We start from the raw sequence: 23,390 nt of genomic DNA, 5'->3' as shown, positions 1-23,390 counted from the left end.
TGAGGAAGAGGAGGCTCGCAGACCTGACGGGGCCTATTATTCCCAAGTGCCGCAGCGGTGTCTAGTGCGCAAAGGGACGCCCACGCCTATGAACTGGACGTGTTCTACCGATAACGTGTGTTCCCCAGTGGAGACCAGGAGGCAAATGTTGGCGTGGAACTCTTGTGGTTCAGTTCTTTGTGCACTAAGGTTTAGGGTAACTAGTGACTGTAGTTGGACCTTTTATAAAATATGGTTAATGTGAAGGTTTTCTTTAGTCACAGAAGTTCAGTCTGATAATTATTTAAAAATGCAGAAGCCCTCAGGCTGGCAGGCCTTGCTGCAGACAGCGTGACACTGGCAGAGACAGCCCAGGGGCCCTTGGTGGCCGTGCTTTGGTGCTTAGGTGCACTTACAACATGAATGCATCAGCACACAACACTTCCCACCTAGTTTGGAAGCATGGTGAAACAATTTATTTCAGATTTGAGCATAGCAGCTCAGTAAAAGAACATAGATTCATGATTTTTCAACCCCACTTGAAACATTAACATCAAGATTAAAGCTGCCAAATTGATTCCAGGATCAAGTCCCCACCCCCTAAGAATGAAAGACAAGCCCCAGAATTTTCTAAGAATCAGAAAGACACAGGATTCCTTCTGCCAGGTAAGAGAAAGGGGGAGAAAAAGGCAATGGTGGAATTGAGTTTCAAAACCTACCACACCAAGCAACAGACATGAATGCTATGTGAACACCTGAGAGGTTCTCATCTGTAGTCAGAAATCATTTCTTCTTTATTGAATGCCAACTTCATGATGGATGAAAACTTACAACCACATAAAAACATCTTCCAATACCGCAGTGAGCCAACGGCTTATGTGAGATCAACACCATTGGGTGAATTTCCAGTCCACCATGCCTGTGGTATTTAGCATGGCCCTGCTTACAGACACCAAGTGCCTGCCTGGTCACTTAGGAGACAAATCAAATCACACAGGAAGCCTCTGAAGGACAGCAGAGTACAACATCCCAATGGTAAGGAATTAGGAGATCCTGGACATACAACACAAGGAATTACTCTGAAACCTAATCTTGGCATTCCTACTGGATCCCTTTAACACCATGGGAGCCAGTAAAAATGTTAAAATACACTGTTCTTGTGCCTTTTAATAGACCACAGTGCCAGTTAAACTAGTACTTTTGTTGCTTTGGGGAGTGTTTTCCTTAGGGATTCAGCCGATATGACAGTGATGGCTCAAAAGCTGCAGAGCACAGCCAGGGGCTTCTGACCTGAGACCTGCACACCGGACTGTAAGGCCATGGACAGCACAGGGTAACTAGAGTGGCATCGGGGCCTCAGCACTGTGAGTGGCCACTGAGGCTGCACACAGGCCCAGGAGTGGCACCAAGCTGCAGGGACAGCCAGCTCCACTCAGCTTCTCCTTGAAACACAACTGCAGCTGCATTCTGCATCACTGGAAACTGCAAAATAATATTAAAGCCATTTGGTGTATGTGTGGCCCGTGTGCTTCTTAAGAATTGTGGGACAGGAACATGTGCCCAAAGGCCAGGAGGCTAGGTCGCTACCGTGCTGTATGAGCTCACTAATGAATGTCCTGTGTGCCACATGCGACCTAAGCCTGCTGCTCATCTGGATCCCTGAGGATGCTTACAAGCAGAGAGAGGGGCTGCTGGGGAATGCAGAGCTGTTAGAGGACCATCTTTAAAGAAACCTAATCAATAGAAGCATGGGCCACCTCTTTCCAAAGACCTCCGTGAAGGAACAAAGTGTAATTGCTTTAGATTCTGAAGGCCACGTGGTCTCTGGCCAACTACTCAGTAGTGCCATGATCACATATAAAGGGATGGGTTGGCAGATTCAGTAGATGCTCCAAGGCACACGGTGGTCAAAGCCACAGAGCCTTCGGGCAGTTAGGGAAGAGAATGAGGCAGGGGGACATAGAAGCTGGTCTGGTTTAAGAGTCCATATCCAGGGCCCAACTTTTATACTTTTGCTGCCAGGGTGAAGGTTTGCTGACACCAAACTGTAAGGCTATGGACAGTACAGGGGACTAGAGTGGCGCCAGGGCCTCCCTGCTGCATGGCAGAGGAGCCACCAAGCTCATGACAATCTCTCATCAACACTGGGATCCCACATGGTTTACCTTTTCCCAGGCTCTAGCATCTTCTCAATCAAAGCAGGTAAATTAGGTAGCCTACGCTGGACTCCCTCATCCTTTGCTGTGGCCATCTATCTGCTAGGGTGGTAGTGACCAGCATGGACACTCTCCATTTGTTTCTACAACCTTCACCATCTGCACATGGCTATGTAACTACGTCGTGAAGCCAGTGACTGCTGAACGAGCAGCTCAGCCTCAGCAGCCGCAGGCTCAGGGGGTCACGCACGCTGCTCCTGCGGAATGCGTGGCCTCCGGGCTGTGCACTCACACTCTTCTTTAAAACTGTCCTGGGTGGGGTCTGAAGCCTGCTTGCCCCCTTTGTCTTGACACATGACACAACAGGCTGTGAATCCTTGTCCTTGACAGGCAGAACAGGTCAACACAAGCTGGCGGCATTGAGGAGTAGAACAGAGTTTATATTGGTCCCACGGGGCTCCACAGTATGAACATTCTAGGGAGAAAGGATCTCATTATTCTCTCTCTCTCTTGCCTGTGCACGCGTGTGCGCACACACACACACACACACACACACACACACACACACACACACACACACACACACACACATGCACAGAGTGGGGAGGCATGTACTTAGCCAATTTCTAAAATAACTTAGTTCACTAGAATCTCATACACTCTTTTGGTCCAAGGGAATGTTTCCAAGACAGGCAGGATGGTACCAACTATGACCTAAACACTTGGTAAGCTGAGACAGGAAGATTGTAAGTTCAAGGACAGCCAGGGGGGCGGGGAGGGGGGGAGGTATGTGTACAGTGAAACTGACCCTGTCTAAAAATTAGAAACAGATAGATTAAAGAAACTACTATTCTTGCTAAGAAAGAAAAAGGCCTTTATTGAGAGTGAGGGTGGTGTGGAGAGGCTACTTCTAGGACTACGTTCTGACTCCTCTTCCTCCATCCACTGTTGTTCTACCGAGAAAGAGCTGCTGAACCAGCGTATCACCCCATGGTCTCCCTGAGAAAACCTCCCTTCCTAGGGGGGCAGCACCCCTGAATACAGATGACCCCCATTACATCCAACTTGGAGAATGCACAACTCCCCACCCAGGTCACCACCCGGGCATCTGATCACCCAGCTCCTTTTGCCCAGTGCTGGTCGCCTTTGAGAAGAGCAGTCTCCCTTCTTTCTGTGCTGTCTTTGGCCTTCCTCACAGGCATGCAGGTGTTTGCTCTACGCACCCCTCATTTGTTCTCTACTTAAGATCTATACTATACCTTGCTATAAAGCAGATCTGAGGGTTTAAAGGAAACAAATATTAGACCATCATGAGAAAAGATTAGAAAAGTGAACAGGCAGGATGGCTCAGTGGATGAAGGCAATTGCTGCCAAGAATGATGACCTGGGTTCCATCCCACGACCTACTGGGTGGAAGGAGAGAACGGACTCCTTCCTGCAGGTTGTCCTCTGTCCACAGTGTCCACACATACACTGTGGTATGTACATGAGCAGATACGTAGATGAGTAAACGTAATTTTTTACAAAGACCAGAAGGGAAGAAGAGAAGATGAGCAAATCTTACTAAGAGGCCTGTAACCAGAAGGTTCTAGAACCTGTAGCAGCCATAAGGTTGCCTACCTATGACTTTCACTCAGATACTGCTGAGCTGTGGTATCCAAGGCAATCCATGGTCTGGGGACTGTGTCTCCTTCCCTAACTACCTGTAACCAGTGAGGCCCCGTGTGCCCAGCCGGCTGCAGCGACCACCCTCAGGGCCTGCCACTCTCGCCTCCAGATGTGCACTCTGGGTGTGACAGTCTGGCTGCAGCTTGTCACAACACTGATCACCAGGGTTGTGATCTGCCTGTCTAAGCAGCTGTCCCTTCCCTCCCTCATGGCTCCATGTGTGTCCCTCCTGAAGCTGCAACCCAACTGATGAGGACTTTCCCCAGAGAAAGGAGGGCCAGCCTTAGGTCAAGGGTGTACCAGCTCTCTGTTCTCCCGTTCAGACCTCCAAGTGAGCCCTCACGTGGACAGCACAGTGTCTACAGGCCAATCTGCTGCTCACTCTGCCATGGATACTTGCAGCCTCCCATGAGGACTATGGACCCCGACTATGAAAAGTAACTTTAAATGAATGAAATCAAATGCATCGTGTTATCAAGGAAACCAATTGTACAGAAATACAAAATGGCAAAATAACTTTCAAAGCGTGGTAACAAAAGCTATGTTAATGCTAACACATTAAATACGAGAGTGAGTGGGAGGCCTACCGATGCCCCCGTGAGACTGTGATGACCATGAAGCCAAGCTGAGCCACCCAGAGCAACAGCAGTGGTGGGGCAGCTCTGGGAATCCTACTGGAGACAGAGGCCCAGTACAGCTGGCACAACTGGTCTGCTTCATGATGGAAGTGTTCATTTTTGTCATGAGTTACAAAAAATGAAACTGAGTATTTTCTCACTCTAAGTCTCAGATCCCCTGAATTCTACATCCTATCTCTAGGAAAAGTCCCTGACCTAGCCTGTCTGTCCAGCTCCAGGCACTGCAGGTGGCAGTAAGACCATTTACAGGACTTGCCCACCCAGGATATGGCATGACCATCACCATCTGAAGTCTGCTTCATCCCAGTGTCTCCAGCTGCTGGAAAACAAAATGGTAGCACAGTGCCCCTCACATCTCCAGGCAATGCTCAGGTGTCCCGGCCTGCCTTCCTGGGCAATGACTCTAGAATGGTGATAGATTCTGACCTGGAATAATATGGCTCTGGACCTGGGCTGACCTACCTGAGACCACAGCACTGTTGTAGGCCAGGGCAAACCGCTCATCAAAAACAAACAGCTTCCCTTTGAAAAATCCATCAGGAAACTCTTCTAGATACTTGTGGATGCCACCCTTGAGCTGAAACACTTCCTTACACACTCCCTGGGTGTAGGAAAAACAGAGACTTAGAAGCAGTTCTGTGGTGGTGAGTGTCCAAGCAGAGAATCCACCGGTGCCCACCAGCCAGGGGCTCCCAGAGGCCCCTGCAGGGGGTGGAAAATGCTGACCAAGGGGTCAAGGAGCCACCTGGCCAGACCTTGCCTACTGGAGGCTGAGCGATGACAGCAGGCAGGCCCTTCACCCTCTGAGACCCTGGGAAGCCTAACTATTTTTGCTATCCCCTAAATATAGGAAGGCATCTGTTGGGACATGTAACGTTACTGAATTTGCTCTTCTCAGGATCAAGCACGAGGATTAGGAAAGGGAGCTGCTCAGCTAAGCTTACTCTTTTGTACCTGATGAGTCTTCAAGACTGCTAAGTGCTGGAGACTTAAGCTCAGGTTTTATGCTTACCAAGCCAATGCTGGAGCTGTACCAGGGCAAACAAATCCCTTGGCCAGCTAGTGGTGAGCAGGGGGATGAGGGGTGGAGTGAGGGGTGGAGAGCTCCACACCGGCTGGTGGGTGGAGTGGTCTTCACCTGTGTGCTGGGCCTGCAGTGGCTTACCTTGGCTCTGAGGTATGCAGAACCCCGTTCGCAGCGAATGCCCCCAGTGCAGTACATCAGCACCCTCTTCTGCCTGAAAATGTCAAGGTTTTTGTCAACGTAGCTAGGGAAGTAACTGAACTTCCTGATGTCTGGTGCTAAGCAGCCCTGGAATCGTCCCTACAACACGGGGACAGAAGGAAATGATTAGATAAAAATGTACCTGCTGGGAGCCTAGTTCTTTCCAGTAACAACCCCTGCTTCGGCAACAAGCATCTGCTACCCGAGGTTCACATCCCACACTCTCACCCTTTAACCTCAGGGGCAGGGACTGACAGGTCCCTCATGGTGACGGTAGAGGCCATGCTGGCAGCTCTCACTAGGTCGCTGGCACATGACAGGGACAGGTTCATGGGAAACAAAATCCTTTTATGTGCCAAGATGTCTTTTAACTCATACTTTTTACGCTTTCTCAACAGACCCAGAGCTCAGGACTTAGGTTTTTCCTGATGATGCTGGTGCAGGAAGGAAGGGGATGTGGCTAAGGGCGTGGGAAGTACACGGTGCTGCGTAAGGCACACCCACCCCTGCCACCGGGTTCTGCCTCTTACTTACTATTTTGCTTTCATAGAAGTTCCTGCAGTCCAGTAGGAGAGTATCACCTTGCTCCTGATTTGCTTGTGACAAGAGCTTTTCTATTTCTTTATGAAATTCTCCAGGGGATAAATGGATTCCTAAAACCAAGCCAAACATTTACATTAAAAAAAAATGAAAAATGCAAATGTAACCGTAGCCGTCCTGATGTGACTGAAGTGCTGGCTCTGCTCCTTTCCACCCGTCCCCTTCTCAGAAGAGGGAGCAGACAGGCACGGCAGCAGCTCACGATTAGGCTGAGTTATCTCAGCAGCCCAGGTATTGCCATCTCCTTACTCCAGCCTGAGACTAGAGCGCTCCAGCAGTTTGGAAATCGGGATTTTCCTTAAACCAGGAGCTTGTGGATTTGTTTGGAGTGCCAGTCCACTGTGACTCAGGAAATGGGACAGTGTCAATGTCCACAAAGGAACTTTAACATCTTCAGTGTTCACTACAGCCTTCAATGTGTTAGGTGAAAAAGCTGAGCACAAGTCTACTGCTAAGACCTCGGGGTGGGCCAAGGAGGTGAGAGCGTGACTTACAGGACAGTGTGAACATCCGCGTGTGCCACACAAGGGTATGCGTCTGTGGGCATGCAGACGAGAAGAGGGCGGTGGGCGGAGGTGACAATACGAGCAGACATAAAGAGAAGGTGATGAGGAAGAAGACAAGAGACGAGACGAGTGCGCGAGTGCACGAGTGCATGAGGGAGGGCGGAGAGAAGGGTCTAGCCCCAGGAGTGTCTGCTCCATGACTCTCAGAACAGAAATATCCCCAGACAGCTCACTAATTGTGAAGAACTTAGAGTGAACTTGGCATTGCGGGATAATTACACTTCAGGGTGGGGGCCTCCGGTGACACTCATGACAGAGCTTTATGGGGTCACAGGAGCCTCATCCCATTGAGCATAAATCCCAACCACCACTCAATAGTTCTCCAAACCTGGGGAGCGATGTGGGTTTCCAAGTCTGAAAGCTAAAATTATAGAATATAGCTAGGCCTGATGTTATTCAGGTCAGTGTCATATAATTGCATGGGTCCCAAAACAGTGACGTAAAAATTGAGGTTCAGAACTATAAGAAGCATGGAAATTCTCTTTGCCTTCTCCCTGCAGGGAGTTTCGGTGAGCCAAATGTGTTCCCTGCTGCTACTCTTCTGGCAGAAAGTCCCACAGAGACAGAGACCCGGAAGGACATGTTTACAAGGGGTCCTTTTAAATCTCATGCTTCAGGGGAAGACAGCCCAGTACTGCCTGCAGGCCAGCCTCCCTGCAGCTCTCAAGCAGTGTCCTACCATCCCAAGTAGAGCTGCTGTCACTGCTCTACTCAAAGGGGACACCAAGTAGACACACCGCTGCCTGGGTTCTCTCTCTTCATGTATGAGCCTGTTTCCAGGATGCTTGCATCTAACCCTTTCCTTCCAGCCTGACTCTGGCCTCCTTCTTGGTACTGAGCCATGAAAAAGAGTGCCTTGGAAGCAGGGGTCCTTTGTTCTCTGAGAGAAGACAATACTACCTAGGAAGTAGTCATGGGAGTGGAGGCAAAGAAAGGGACTGCACCTGATCTGATCATGGCTGTGGCCAGAGCTGTTAACCGAGTTGTTGCTAGCCACCTGTGGCTGAACTACCTGAACGTGCTTAAGGAAGGTAACAGTAAGTGTGGCATACAAACTGCACTTCAGGGACTAAGTATGAAAAGTGAAACCTCACTAACAGTTTTGTATTCGTCACATAATAACATGTTTTGGACATACTCCATTTAATCATGTTATGGAAGCGAATTTCACATTTCTATTTATACTAGAAGCTGAAAAGTAATGTGATGTGGCTACCATATTTCTACCAGACAGCAAATTCTCAACCTAAATAGTGATCTAGGGGAGAGAAGTGAACAGAAGACTCGTCCAAGCCTGAGGAACTCTATACCAAATGATTCGGTGCCTACAGACCTGGTCTGCAAGGCCGGCAGGATGGTCCCGCAGGTGAAAGAACGTTCCTTCCAGCCTCATGATCTGAGTTTGAGGAGGAAGGAGAGAACAGAACCTCATGACTCCCACATGCTCACTGCAGTTCCCAAGTCCATACACAGTCACATAAATACAAGTCAGTGAGTACACGTAATTCTGAAACTCATCTGCAGTGAGGGAGAGGTGAGTCTCCAAGAGACAGTCAACTGAGGACTACCCCAGGGGATGCACTTAACACTATCCAGGTTCTGAGAAACTCTAAAGCCAGATGACTGAGATCCTCGAAAGCCAATCTGCAGCGAGGGAGAAGTGAATGTACCAGTTCAAAAACACTTTACTTGTGAAAGGGATCTTATTTAAGTTTGTTTTTCTTTATTTATGTGGAGGTCAGAAGACAGGCCCAGGTTTCAGTGCTCCCCCTGCATCTTGTTTGCAAGGGTCCTGTGGACTGGTTGGCCTGTGAGCCTCTCCCCCGTCTCTGCTCTCACGGCACAGGAGCACTGGGATTGCAGCTTTGCATGGGTCTGGGACTGGGACTCAGGTCCCCACACTTGAGTGACAAGTGCTTTACCCATCTTCTCAGACCCTCTTACTTAATCTTAATAGAAACTTAAACAGGAAATTCAATGACAGATATTTATTAATTGTTGCTAAAATGTTTTAGACATGGTAACAGTTACACTTAAATGTTACTCTTTCTTTCTTTTAAGGGTGTTTACTAAAGAATTTATGAATAAAATAACAGGATCTAGGATGAGAGAAAGGGATGGGGCCCAGGGGACTGCTTGCCATGAATGAGCAGCTGCTGCTGGGCCTTCTGTAAGCATATGGAAGGTCACTCTATTATTCTCTGTATTCTAGTTAATGTTTGGAAACTTTCATGGTAAAAAGTAAAACAAAACCAAAAATCCCTGCCAAACAAACGCCTTTCAGTCATCTATAGTAACCACAGGGAAGCAGGGATTGAATGTTCTACAACATTGCTTTGGTTTTGAAAGCCATTTGCTTACTGTGGCAAAAGCCCATGCACTCTTCCTGCTGATGAACTATTTGCAAATAATAACCACACTGCTTTTAAACTGCTCTCTCTAGAAAAAGGAAACAACTTGCCAAACCATCACCAAGAAAAATGTGCTTTGGGTATAGATGAGCTTTTAGTTACCATAAGCACCACAGAGGCCAGTCTAAGTGCTGGATGGACAAACAGTTATAGTCTCCCCATGGCTATTTTAAAGAGAAGGTTTATTACAGTTTTTGCTAATCAGTATTTAACTTTCTTATACACTTTATATCTATGACGAAGAGTAACACTTCTGTAAAACATAAGCATACCGGGGTTCTTGTAGGAGACCTCACTGGGGCTGATCCCCATAGGCACGATCTCTTCAAACACACCGACTCGCAATTCCGGGAAGCAGTGAGACCCTCCTTTGCTGCTCTAACCAAGGAGAAACAAGACAGAGTTTATTTGTCCCACCAGGTAGAGACAAGTGTCAAATGTAAGAATTATGGTATGTTTTACAGTGTGATAGCTGAAATTTTAAACCTTGAATTGGGCGGGGAAAAGGAACTTTCAATGAAGATAAAGTTATGGTCCAAAATGTTCCAGATAATTCAACATGTTGATAAATGTTTCCTGTTCCTCTTCGTATGCAGGAACATCGTGTGTGCATGGCTATACACATGTAACTCAGCACCAATGAAAGAGTTGCAGGTGGTCACACGCCAGCTTCTGTTCTGGACCACTAGTGTCTTGCTGTGAAGTGCTCCCACCAGCTTACCGCATACCGTGACAAAGCATACAGTTCTTAGACTCAGCACCACAGCTCAAAGGACCACAGCTCGATTCTGATGTGGTGTCAACTTTAATTTCACCACCACAGAAGTCTGTAAACAGTCTTTCCAGGACTTGGATCCCAGTTTGTTTAGCTATACTATCCTTATCAGAAGGAGATGAGGATCTAGAAAGGACACTGATATGCCAGGTGACATGGGCACTGCCTGCTTGTTTTCCTGCACTGCTTGGCGCTCATGGGGAAAGGGATTTGTCAGGCTCTGTATGTGCTCTTCAATGGCCCACAGAAGCAGACTGTTCTAGCTTAGTTCCTTTCCTATTCTCTTACCTTAAAATCATCCTCGCTCAGGTAATCCTTAAATAGTGGGCAAGAAAGCATGGCTTCCATGTAGAGGCGGGTGGCCACTTTGCTTCCTCCAACCGTTCCATTGATTCCTTCCGTCGCGATCCGAATCTGAGACACATGACAAAGAGGAGAAGAATGCTTGGGTGCCTTCCACAGACAAAGTGAAGGTCCCTTTCATGTCAATGAGCATAGCAGGAAAAGCGGAGGCTCTGCTGTGGCCTCCACAGTATCACAAGATAGAGCACAAGCGTCCTCTGAAGCAGCATGGCCTACTGTTCAGCTGTGCCAAACAAACTCCAAGAAGCCCGTTTGCTCCAGAGCCCCAACAGTCCAGCAGCCAAGGGGATTCTGAGATGAGTCAAAACCCAGGCTACAGAGAGGAGCTTCCAGAGGCTTAGGAAGAGGGTGAGCTCCAGCATTTCCTCACGGGAGGCCCAGGAAGCTTCCGTAGGCATAACAATGCCAAAAGTGGGAAAAACAAGCCCACTGAGGCAACTTTACCCCAGTCCTAAAGACGAACCTTACTTGACAGTGGGAACGCACACATCACCTCTGCTTGGAGGCCAAGGGAAAACCACCATCCCAAAACCATGGGCTGGATTCAAGTTATATTTTGCTCACTGAAGTGCCCATGTCTGCATTAATGCCTGCTACATAGTGGGTGCTCATGTATAAATGCGCTCTCTGGCTTCTCTAACCTGAAAATGTCTTTGGAATGCTTCACTGGGAATAGAACATGAGAGCTTGGGCGAGGATTCTTGGGGACCTGCACAGTTAGTTGTCCTAGTAGAGCAAATCCTCTAGGTGAGTTTGAGATGGAGCAGCTTTATGAGGAGCCATCCCCAGAGTAGGGTTCTTGAAAATACCAGCTGTGGCCATTCATTTTCAGTGTCCAAAAAAGACAAGTGAATTGTTGTTTCACTTGATCCAAAACAACAGGATCCATCCTACGAGCCAATGCCAACTGACTGATAGTAGCTACCCAGAGATGAAATAGCCTGAGTACCACTGACTCTGTGAGAAAGAGGTCTGCAGTAGGGTGGGGTGGGGTATAGGTGCTGTATGCCTTTAATCCCAGCACTTGGGGAGCAGAGACAGGACAATCTCTGAGTTCAAGGCCAGCCTGGTCTACAGAATGAGTTTTAGGAAAGCCAGAGCTACACAAAGAAATTTTATCTCAGAAAACCTACAAAATAAAATAAAATAAAATAAAATAAAATAAAATAAAATAAAGGCTGCAGTGCAGGGCGACAGCTCTGGGGATGAGGCAGGACCGCAGCCATCTCTGTTCCTCAGGCTGTGCACCTATCACCAACTAATAGGAGACTACACAGAGAAAGCCAGGTCAGGAAATCTGTGTGGAAACAGTCAGGGAGATGGTGCATGAACATTGTTTATGTACCTGTTTCATTTTAATCTCAGAAGCCAAATGCATGTCACGCACACCCACTCCCTACAGTCATCTCCAAACTCACTCACTAGTCTAGCAATACCTAGACCCTCAAAAACTCCTTCACATGCCCTTTGGTGGAAAGGCCCTGTAACTAGGAAACAGACAAGGGATGGCTAGCACTGTGGAACACCTGCTGAGACAGTGCTCGTAACTGTTCCGCCATCTCTAGATCTCACTCTCAAACTTCTTGAGGTCATATGATGTACAGCAAGGGGCAGTCAAGTTCTCCTTTTCCTTGCCTAAGAACCAATAATGTCAAAACCCAGCACTGAAGTGTCTCACTAAACTTGGCCAAGTCTTTGAAGTCTGAGAGTCAGGAAGATGCTGCCACCTGGTGGACAGGATTGCTCACTGCTAGCGTGCCAGAAGAGGCTGGTCCTCCTTGACAAGAGACTCCTTTTTCTCTATATATAGCCTAGCCTGCTCTTGGAATTGCAGCAATCCTCCTGTCGCCTCCCAAGTGCTGAGATTACAAGAGTGCATCATCACACCTAGCTTTAAACCAAGATAAGACTGATTTCATAATTATGTACATGTCACATGAACATCTAAAACAGTGAGCGAGCTCACCAAATAAACATATTTAATCAGAGCACAGATAGTTACTGTTTTTCAAAACTATGTGCTAGGAATTAGGGGTATAATTGTTGAAAAGAGCCCCCCTCCCCCATATCTCAGGCTAAAGGAGATCAAGATGCTAAGAGATACAAAGAGACAAGAGCTATAAAATTATTACAGATGCCCCTGGAGGATACATTGAAGAAAATGAATTTGGATGGGAGGTCAAGAAGTAGGGAGGCCTGTGAGAAAGTCATTACAATAGAGAACTGAAACTTCAAAAGAGTAGACTAGAGACAGAGTGGGTGTGGGCATGAACCTTGAAGAGAATTTGCCTAGAAAAATGGGCAAACAAGACTTGGTGGGTCCCAGAAACGGAAGAACCTGAGTGGGAAAGGCCTAGGGCCCTGGTCTTGCAGCAGCCTAGGCTGTGCCCAGGGCTCCACTCACCTGCTGCTGCTGGAGCTGTTCTAACAAGCTCATTTTGGCTGCTGCCCTGGAGAGCAGATGAGATGGTGAGAACTGGGGACTACAGGCTAGTGGGGAGTTACCACGTGGACAAGACAGACAGAGTGGCAGTGTGGGCTAAGGTGATGGGAGTGGAAAAGAGAGGTAAACAGAGTCAAGGAATAGTGCAGGGCAGGGTGTGGGGATGAACTGCACGGGTGAGTGGTACCAGTACTTGTCAGACAGTGCGGGTGTGGAAAATGGCACTGACTAGTTACTAGTTTACTAGTAACTGGGGCATAGGAGGACCACAACCACCAGGTTCTCAGAAGGTCCCTACTTCACTTCTGTGATGGTTTGTATATGCTTGGTCCAGGGAGTGACACTATTAGGAGGTGTGGCTTTGTTGGAATAGGTGTGTCACTGTGGGTGTGGGCTTTTAATACCCTCATTCTAGCTGCCTGAAAGTCAGTCTTCCACTAGCAGCCTTCAGATGAAGATGTAGAACTCTCAGCTCCTCCTGCACCAGGCCTGCCTGGATGCTGCCATGCCCCTGCCTTGATGATAATGGACTGAACCTCTGAACCTGTAAGTCAGCCCCAATTAAATGCTGTTCTTATAAAAGTTACCTTTGTCATGGTGTCTGTTCACAGCAGTAAAATTCTAAGTAAGACGGCTTCCTTTTGATTTAAAAATTGAAAAGTATTTAACATACATAGGCACACGGCTGGAGGATAAGGCACAAAGGGCATTTCACAAAAGGAAATGCCAGCCTCTCACGCAGAGGTGTTACCATCAGGGAACATGCTTCCTCTCGTCTTTACACACTCGTGGATACCCGAGAAACATGCAGCTTTAATTCCCTTTATTCTAAAGTTTCCCATCCTTGCTGAACCTTGTTCCAGCACTGAGAATACATCAAGGAAGACAAAGCTCTGGCCTCACGAGGCCCCATACGCTCGGGGGAGATGGGCTCTACTTTCAAACTGCAGTAAAGTCTTTAAGCAGCAGCAAAGGCAGAGCATGGTGAGGACACTTCACATTGTACTGCTGAGGGAACAGCACTGGATTAGATCTCAGAGCACACGAGGCATGTCAAGGAGGGAAGGGCCTCACAGAAAGGAAGGAATAAATGTCTGTACCTGAGATCATCGAAGACCTGATTCTAGGAAAACCAAGGTGTGACTTGGAATCAAACATGCAGAATCTATAAAAGGCTTTTGAGTTCAGAACATTTCCCTGTCTCAGTTGACAGATGTAACAGAGCCCACTCCTTTATGAACCATCTACGAATGTTTCCAATCTATACCAGCCATGAATAAAAACAATTTTAACAAAGCCTGCAATATTTACTATTTGACCCGTTAGGTATTGGCTGAGTCCTGTTAACATTGATAACTGTTTACACTTTACTAGAATGCAAGCAGGATTTCCCTTCCTTCTAGGAACCTACCAAGAGAAGACTTCTACAAAGAGCACCGTTCCTGCAGCCCAAGGTTACGGAGGCCGGAAGAGGCTGTACAGGGCACATCTAGAGCAGGGCTTACCTTGCCTGTAAGGTGCAGGTGACGGCACAGAGCTGCCTGCCAGGCACAGACCCAGTCGGGGTCCTCCAAGTCACAGTAGCAGTAATACAGGAGCACCTCTCCTTCCTCATCGCCCTGGCCACTACAAAGGAAAGTCAGAGGAGAGGGCACCTGAGTCACAAGGAGCCAGTTCCCAGTGTACCCCGGCAGAACAGGAGATCATGAATCTGGTCATGAACAACGCATGCATGCCTCTGTTCTTATTATTCTCCTGACATGGGAGCACTTCTCTTTCATACATTCTCTACAGAGGACAGTATCTGCACCAGAAAGCAAATTCACTTTACTGACCTCACTTGGCACTCACACCCAAGAGACAGATATTATTAACCCCACTTTACTGGCAAGCTGGAAATTTGAGCTCGCTGTGGCTTATCCTCAATCACAGGGCAGTATCTGGTTTGATTGGCTCACCATGAAAAACATTTTACTTCCATTTTTCATGTAATACACTTACCTATGAAACATGTTATTCTTGGCCACACAAAACAAACCTTTCTATGTCAGCATGCTCCCAGAGTAGCACAAAACCACTGAGTAGAGATCACTATTTTAGGAGAGCAGAAAAGAGTATAATATAGTTTGAAACTAGACCTAACAATTTAAAGCAAAGAAAAAGGCTGGATTCTGAAAATTCATTAAATGGAATATTGTATCCCCCAATAATCTTTTAAAAAACATTTTATGCATTTAATATTTTTATGTATATGGGTGTTTTGCCTTCATGTTTGTCTGTTTATCATATGCATGCAGTGCCCATGGTAGCCAGAAGGGGGCATCGGATTCACTGGAATCACAGTTGTTTCCCACCATGTGGATGCTAGGAATGGAACCTGCATCCTCTAGAAAAGTAGCCAGCGTTCTTAAGCAAGAGCCATCTCTCCAGCCCTTCCCAATAATCTTGGCGGGTGATTTGTCTGTCTAGATGCACGTTAGTGAGTTCATCAGTGCCTGGACCAAACAGGTTTGTTTGATTCTTAGCTACTCTGCTTATTTAGCACATAAATCAAAGTATAACTCAGAAATAAAATCCAAGCAAACGTTTCCATTCAAACCCTCAGAAGCTGTCATTATTGATGGACTTTGCCCTCCAGAGTCTGCAAAGCAGACTCTCTTCTGTGCAGCTTCCATTTTCTTAGCATAAAGATTTACAAACCATTCCCACACAGCCCCGTGTTACCAGCTGTCCATGGATCTTACACTAAGTGTTCCTTTTTTGTTTGTTTTGTTTCTCCTGGAATTCCCTCTATAGACCAGGCTGGCCTTGAACTCAGAGATCCCCCTGCCTTTGCCTCCTGAGTGCTGGGATTAAAGGTGAGTACCACCACCCTTGGCAATACATTGTTCTCACACGACTATATCCATCCTTTCTTTTTTCAGTTAAGGCTATTAACAGTTGTTTCCGGTTTGTCTTTTAAATCATGATTTAAAATCTTTATGCCTGTGTGTATGATGCATGTATATGGTGGGAATGTGTTCTTGTACGAACGAAGGTGCATGGGAGTCACACGTGTAAGTGGGAGTCACAGGACAATCTTGGGTGTTGGTCCTCACCTTCCACCTTGCTTGAGATAGTCTCCTGTTCTTCACTGCTGTGTACCCAACACCTGCTGGCCTGTGAGCTTCTGGGGATTCTCATTTGCTATAGGAGCACTGGGACGGCCCCAAGCACTCCCATGACTGGCTTTCAAGTAGGTCCTGGGGACTGAACTCAGGTTCTCAATTACGTGGCAAACATTTACCCACGGACCATTCCTCCAGCCGCTATCACTCCGAGTATAAGTAGTTATTACATATAAGGCTGCCACAGGCACTCGGGGTTAGGCGTTTATGGGTGTGGGCTTTATTTCTGCTGGTCACACACACAGGAATGGATTACTGGGAAGATGTCTGAATTTTGCACTGCCCACAAAGACTGGGCACTTCAGCTGAGTTACCTTGTCAGTTGTTATCCACCAAGGCTGCTAGTCCTTGTTTTCCCATTTAGAGGGCTAACTGTGATATCTCATTGCAGTTGAAAATATTTTAAAAGTAAACCAAAATACAGTGAAAAACTCACCTCCTCAGCTCTTGCGGGCTAACGTGGCTCACATCAGGGAGCCAAGCAGACACATCCTGACTAGGAGGGAGACAGTCTTTTGGGGAGCTCCTCTGGTCTGTGGGCGTAAGACTCTGTGAGGTCCTCAGTGCTGCAGTGAGCTGCTTTAGAATGGAAGCAGTCCGCTGGTACACGTCTTCAGCGTGCTGTGTGGCCACATGTCTGTGGATGCTGGTCTGCTCTGCAAACAGCTGCTGACAACATCGCCACCGTCTTTCCTTAACTTCATAAGAAGGCGCTGGAACTTGTTTGGTTTTGACAAAAAGGGCAAAGGCCTGCAATTAACATTTCAGATAGCATCACTGGTTAATGGCCTCAGGTTTAGGGGTAACCAAAATTTCATTCAAATCTCTTACACCACCTTTTACGGGGGCAGGGTTCTAGCTTGGCATCCTGCCAATCTATAAAGCACCCCAAGAGAAATAGCATGGGCTCGTTGCTCCCAGCAACCCACACACTGACACTGGCCCCATACCCTGGCCTTCCACACTTGAGCCTCTGACCCCTGTGTTCTTCTTCTGCACGTGTCAAAGACATGGACAAACCTGGGCACCTCACTGCTTCTACCTCCCTGTCCTTGTCCACGCTGCTCCCTGAGGTGGGATGCCACTCTGTTTTCTCTATGGGAGTAGCTCTCAACTTTCCTAACTCTACGACTCTTTACTACAGTTCCCCATGTTGTGGTGACCCTCAACCATAAAATTATTTTGTTGCACTTCTTAACTGTAATTTTACTACCGTTATGAATCAAAATGTAAATATCTGATATGCAGGATACTTGATATCACAATCCATTGGTTAAGAACTGCTACTCAATCAAATAAACACTCAGAGTTCACTGCAGAGGCCTCCTCTGACATCACTCCATAACATTCCCATTAAATACTATTTTTTTACTTTCTAGATATAAAATCTTAGATTTTTGCTTTTCTGGTTACTTGTAAATATTGGCTCTTCTATTTACCTTTGAAAACAAATTAGGAAGTTATTCAGCCTGTAGGTGCCAAATTTATACTTGGAAAACGTAAATCAAAGAATTACGTAACTGTTAAACAGCATCCTTAGAATTATATCCTCGTCCAATAAGAGCAGTCATCATGCACTCCTGCCTCCCGTCCTGTTTCCAGCTTGGTTCAAATGAACCAGTCTATCCACTGTCCCTTAATGTTATGTGAGCACCCCTGACTCCCAGCTTTGCTTATCGCAGCTTAGCATCTGGGACACTTTTTTTTGTTTGTTTTTTTTTTTTTTTTTTTTTTTTTTTTTTTTTTTTTTTTTTTTTTTTTTTTTTTGAGCTGGGGACCCGAACCCAGGGCCTTATGCGCTTCCTAGGCAAGCGCTCTACCACTGAGCTAAATCCCCAACCCCAGGGACACTTTTTTAAATCACCAACATCTTATCTAACTGAAAAAATGCCTGTTCTTGAAAGCACACATTTATAAGGCAATTACAGTGCAAATCAGATAGGAAGCCTTCAGGAAACTGACAAGGTTGTTCTAAAGTATCAGCCTCCTCCTGTCCATACACCAAAATCCATTTTTCTTCCTTCCTGGGACGCTGTATTTCCTAGCCTTTGCAGTAAATGCTGTACAACTGTTTTCCAATGGAAGGGACAGGTGACAACTCAACTTCTGGTCTACAAAAGCCTTCCATGTGAGCTCCTCTGTGCGCTCTTCCTCTTTAGTTCCAGTGGGAGCTCTGAAGTGTGTTGAGTCCTGCAGAGGGGACATCAGCCTGAGTCCTTACACTGTGAGTTCATGAAGATGCCTTATCTCTCATATCCCAAGTCCTAACTCCTAATGTGCTCTAGCCACTGCAGGTGAGGCCACTTGTTACTGTAGCCTTGACCCTACAATTAATACAGTAGGAATTTCTTTAAGACTAATGAGGAAGGACGTGGAGCAAAGGCATCAACGCCTGTGTGACTGTGATAAGCAAAGGGTGGTGCACACCTTTAACCTCAGCAGAGGCAAATGGATCTCTGACTTCCCGGCTAGCCAGGCCGCTGAAGTGGGCGCTGGAACCAGCACTGGTTTCTGGGTAACCAGGTGAACCTCCTGCACTTGAGACAAGGTAAGAGTTGCAGGATATTTGATCGCACTGTGAATCCCAGGACTGTGTTATTTACTGGAAAAATTGTTTTTAGTTATGGTGTGGCACAGCCTTAAAACACACCTTTAAATCAACCACAGGTCAAGAAGTGGAACAACCAACTAGATTAAGAAAAAAAAAACAAACCATAGAGAGTAAAAGGATGGATAGAGAGACACAGGGGAAGTACAAGGGAGGGATTTTCAGGCTGAAGGAGTTTTTTGGGAGGATTGTCCATGAGAGAGGGGTGTTGCTTTTAGAAAATCAGTTGAGGAGGAAGGTCAGCTGGGCAGGTATTTTCTCTGCCTCTCTGAACTAGCAGGATTTTACCCTAGCATCTGGCTCCTGAGTCTTCATTGGTAAAAATCAAACGATTGAGATTTTGTTTAAAAACATGTTTTACTTATGAACAGAGCCTCTGGACAAGGCCAGTAAGTGGGCCACTTATAAAATTCTTCTAACTTTCTTTAAGTTTGAAATTATTGCAAAATGATGCTGGTAAATGACTTTTATAATGTCTGAATTTAATTTTCAAGGAAACTCATATAGGCTGACTGGAAGTGGCAGCCGGGAAATTACAGATACATTTATTCTTCACTGACATGGAACCAAAGAGAGGCTCTCCAAGAGGTGAGAAAACTAGGACCAAGCTGTTTTAGCCAGTCATTTCCTACTGATGAGCTTCCAGTTCCCTGCTTTTAAGAAGAGAGTGTTTCAGCCAATAGTTACAACAACAACAACAACGGGGACATGGCACGGAAGAGGAACGTTATCGTCACCATCTTTATAGCCCAATCTCAGTATTCTTAGTAACCCTGTAGCATCCTGCAATGCTCTGTCCTTTCTTCAAAGCACTGAGCCAGCTGGATGAGAGCAAACTTCTCCAGTCAGCAAGGTTCCCAACACTGTCTCTAGTGTCTGTGGCCCTGTTACCGGTCATTCTCCTTACACCACAGTTCTGAGTTCCTGGGACTCTTTCTACTCTAGAGGAAAGATGTCTGACCTTCTCTAGGACCTAGTTTCTTCCTCCTCTTCTTCTTCTTTTTTTTCTTTTAAGATTTATTTAGTTTTTTTGTATGTCAGTACCCTATCACTGTCTTCAGACACACCAGAAGAGGGCATCAGATTCCATTACAGATGGTTGTGAGCCATCATGTCGTTGCTGGAATTGACCTTTGGAAGGGCAGTCAGTCTTCTTAACTACTGAGCCATCTCTCTGGCCCCCAGACCTAATATCTTCAAATACACTACCATGACTGTTCCAAGACTACATAATTTGAGACTAAGACTACATGAGGTAGAGACAAGTACAATAATCTGCTTCTACATGTACTTCGTTAACTTTATACACACGATCATGAGGACACCGACAGCAACCTTACCTTTTTCTTTGCAAACGAGTATTTCTTCTTTGTACTGCCATCTAACTCTGCTTTGAGACTATTGCTTGGAGTAACAATATTTGATTCTTTTAAATCCAGATCAAAAGTCTTTAAAACACAGGTCTCCAGGCCATCCTCTTCGTCTGCTGAAGTGGGAGAAGGCATCTGGTTTTATCAGTGGGATGGATCCCTTTCGGTCAAGTATCTGAGACATAAGCAAAAGAGAGAAGACAAGAATCAGTTCTTTGGTTACTCCTTGAAGCGGACGTGAAGCTAACGGAATGCAAATGAGCAGTGGCCTCATAACCCAAGCTATCCACTCGTTCACTTGCTCATCCCATAGTATTTATATGACAACGATGCTTGACTAAGCACTCTTCTACACACTGGGAATAGAGCAGTAACTGCAATAGGACAAAAATCTATCCTCTTAAGTTTACAGTCTAGTAAACCAATAAATTAATTTATGTAAGTTGACTTTTCTTTTCTCTTTTTTTTATATTCCAAAAAAAAAAAAAATTAGTGGAGTAAGGAGGCAAGTGACACAAAAGGCACACACAAAGGGGCAGGAGAACCTTTCTGAGGCAACAGCATTTTCAAAGAAACATGAACTAGGAAGTAAGACATGCTGAAACGGATGAGAGAATGCGGGTAGATGAGAGCAGGAAAACACGATGGACATCCCAAATCAGCCAGCATCCATGGTTACTGTAGCTTTGTTTCTGTTTCTTTTGTTCTCAACCCTCAGGGTCATATTTCTAAATTGCTACTGTGACCAAGTCTTACCAAAATGGATACACTATAACCAATGCAGTTTTCTTTGTTACATTTTATTTACTTCTGTGTCTACTTGTGCTTAGATACCTGCTAGTTCTCTCCTTCCACATCTACACAAACTCCAGGGATCAAACACATGCTGTCAGGCTTGAAGGGCAGGGGTTTACCCACAGAGCCCTCTTGTCAACCCCTATTTTTTTTTTCCAACAGAATTAAGAAAAATTTATTCTTTAATTTTTTTTTTTACACTCCAATCTTTATCCCTCTCTCTGTCTGCCTTCTGACTGTTACTCATCCCATACTAACACCCCAACCACCCACCCTTGACTCCAAGAGGATGTCCCCACCCCCAACTCCACCAGACCTCCCCACTTTCTGGGACCTTAAGTCTCTCCAGGGTTAGGTGCATCTTCTCTCACTGAGGCTAGACCAGGCAGTCCTCTGCCATATATGTGTCGGGGGCCTCCTATCAGCTGGTATATGCTGCCTGGGTCAAGCCCTAGTTTTTATATTAATTTTTCTGAGACTGGGTCTTGCTACATAGTAGGGGTGGGCTGGCCTTGAGCTCCTAGTAACCTTAAATTTAAGATTCTGGAATGCTGGGCCACTATAACAGGCCCTGTGCTTTGCCATCCTTTGAAAGTCAGCAATCCACTTTGAACTACATTCACCATCATCCCAGTGTATGGTTCTGGCAGTTCTTGTCTGATTTAGTGATGCTTAATGTTTGGTTTAGGACCTTGGACCAAAATATGTGCATATTTTACATATCAAAGCAGACCTGGCCTTCAGGTTCTCCCAGTATCCCTTAGTCCCTACCCGATATACCTTGCCCCAATCTTGAACTTTTCAGCCCAGGAGCTGGGCTACCCTTCCCCCAGAGGCTCTTGCATATACAATCCAGACATTTTGGCCTCCTTGCCTTCTTTCTTTGCTCCTGCATCCTCTCTTCCCCGATCCCCATAGTGACTTTCCAGGCCTTGGTGCTGGCAGCCAGTGAAGTCACTTGAGAGCAGCTTCCCAATAAACCCATCTTTAATATATTCTCATCTGGCTGGAATTGGTTCACTTCAGGCAGAGATGTAACCTATTGCTTAACTCCCTTCTTGGAGGACTTTTCCAAAGTCTCAACCTATTCCGATAATTTGTCCCTGCTCTTCTGATCACAACTTGTACCACTCGCCCTTCACTATTAAGTCAATCAGACTACAGTGCCTGTGGTCATTCCTGAGAGGTCCATTTAGGGCTTCAGCTTCTAAAATAAACTCCCCTTTGTTTACCATACAGCTTCAATATCCTGAACACCATCTTGTGTACAGAAGGTAACAAATGTCAATTAATACAATATAGTACTCGTTGAATAAAATAAAGCAAGAGTTGAAGAGTCAGAAATAACTCTGTAGGTATCTGATGGCCAGTCATGTAGGTTCACAGCAGAGACCATCAGGTAAAGTAAATAAGTCTTAATTCCTAAAATGTGAACAATCTGGACTTATCAGAAGAACATAGTGGTTTACACACAATGATGGGTACAGAACCCAAGAAGCCATAGTTTGGAATTTGCAATAGAAATTCCTGGAAAGATGGATTGCTTATATGTATGAATAAATGAATGAAAAGAATAAATAAAAGACAATCTAAAAAAAAACAGAGAGAGAGAGAGAGAGAGAGAGAGAGAGAGAGAGAGAGAGAGAGAGAGAAGTAGAGCCAGAACGATAGCAGGATGGCTCATTGGTTAAGAGTGCCTACTGCTCTTGCAGAAGACCCAGGACTCAGCACCCCACCCCACCCGACTCTCGCCCACTCTCCTCCTCCCATCTCACATGTTAGTCAGAAACTCCAGTTCCAGCGTGGTGTACGACTTACACCCAGGAACAAACACATAGAATTTTTTTTAAGTCCATGAAGGGTTTTAAACATAGTGAATAAGTGGTTATAGACTTGCTTTGAAAGTACAGCAGGCAGTGTTAGTGGAAAAACTGTAAAACAGGAAGTGAAGGGTCTAATGATTCCTCCCTAAATTCATGGATTAAGCAAACTACAGAAACGGCCATTTGCTGTAACAGGTAAGACTGAAGGAAAAGTTTTGGCTAGGCCACGGACAGGCAGTTTGGTGCCCATCACAGGGCAGAAACGTCCACATGCTGTACACGTGCACAGGGACAGAAGAACAATTGGATGCAGACCGATCAATAGCTGAGGCGCCCGTCAGCTGGAAGAGGTGAGCAGTAGGACGGCAGTAAGCAGGCTCGGCCGGGCGGGCCTGGCTCCCCTACCGCTGAGAATGGCTTGCCCTTCTTCCCCGCTCAGTTTTCCCGAGACGTCTACAGCCAGACGGCAAAAGTGAGAACACGTACCCGCAATCCCTAGGCCTTTCCTGGGTCTCCCTTCTCCAACTTGGCGCTGCTCCCCGCCCTGGAGCCCACGCCCCCCGGCTCGCGCGTGCGTAGAAAGTCCCTGAAACGTCACCTCTCTCCGGAAGTCTCCAAAGTCGTCGGCGCAGGGGCCGCCGGGAAAATACTGCTGGGCCTGTGCAAAGCTGAGGCGGGATCGTTGCAGCCCGGATAATTTAGCTCGCCGTCCGGAAGGTCCCAGAGTGGAAAGCCGGAGGAGGCGGCTGAGCTTGGACTTGCAGACGCCGGCCTTCCACCGCGAAACCCATCCGGTGCCTCTC

General features: G+C 46.4%; 2 protein-coding genes across 5 annotated transcripts in view; one reads left to right on the top strand and one right to left on the bottom strand.

Annotated features, from left to right (window-relative positions):
- The window catches only part of Tmod1 (tropomodulin 1), a 71,547-nt gene extending 70,052 nt beyond the window's left edge, over nucleotides 1-1,495 (top strand). Inside the window, exon 10 of one of the 2 annotated variants that reach the window (XM_032891120.1) lies at nucleotides 1-1,495. In XM_032891120.1, coding sequence (XP_032747011.1) covers nucleotides 1-65 — 65 coding nt within the window. In that variant the 3' untranslated portion in view covers nucleotides 66-1,495. The other variant, XM_032891130.1, reaches the window with a different exon arrangement.
- On the bottom strand, nucleotides 751-23,373 carry Tstd2 (thiosulfate sulfurtransferase like domain containing 2). Of its 3 annotated transcripts, none has more exons than XM_032891099.1 (10): nucleotides 23,186-23,373; nucleotides 19,940-20,144; nucleotides 16,428-16,741; nucleotides 14,330-14,450; nucleotides 10,307-10,432; nucleotides 9,516-9,621; nucleotides 6,201-6,319; nucleotides 5,607-5,765; nucleotides 4,904-5,042; nucleotides 751-2,610 (listed from the first exon to the last, which is right to left on the bottom strand). In XM_032891099.1, the coding sequence occupies exons 2-10, from the start codon at nucleotides 20,102-20,104 to the stop codon at nucleotides 2,378-2,380; spliced, it is 1,482 nt and encodes a 493-aa protein (XP_032746990.1). In that variant the 5' UTR covers nucleotides 20,105-20,144; nucleotides 23,186-23,373; the 3' UTR covers nucleotides 751-2,377. The 3 variants fall into 3 exon arrangements, with proteins under 3 accessions (XP_032746990.1, XP_032746981.1, XP_032746999.1); XM_032891090.1 differs by lacking the exon at nucleotides 23,186-23,373 and adding an exon at nucleotides 23,074-23,168; XM_032891108.1 differs by lacking the exon at nucleotides 23,186-23,373 and adding an exon at nucleotides 22,903-23,104.
- Between the last annotated feature and the right edge of the window lie 17 nt (nucleotides 23,374-23,390).

The sequence above is a fragment of the Rattus rattus genome, chromosome 1 (assembly GCF_011064425.1).
Source record: "Rattus rattus isolate New Zealand chromosome 1, Rrattus_CSIRO_v1, whole genome shotgun sequence".
NCBI classification, from domain to species: domain Eukaryota; kingdom Metazoa; phylum Chordata; class Mammalia; order Rodentia; family Muridae; genus Rattus; species Rattus rattus.
The sequence above is the reverse complement of the archived record's forward strand: the minus strand, read 5'-3'. Positions and strand labels throughout refer to the sequence as shown.

Coding starts and splice junctions, on each gene's coding strand:
- Tstd2 (XM_032891099.1), bottom strand. CDS start 20,104: ATGCCTTCTCCCACTTCAGCAGACGAAGAGGATGGCCTGGAGACCTGT. Junction 16,742..19,939: donor ACTCGTTTGCAAAGAAAAAG/GTAAGGTTGCTG, acceptor TGTTAATTGCAG/GCCTTTGCCCTTTTTGTCAA. Junction 10,433..14,329: donor ACCTGCACCTTACAGGCAAG/GTAAGCCCTGCT, acceptor CATGTGTCTCAG/ATTCGGATCGCGACGGAAGG.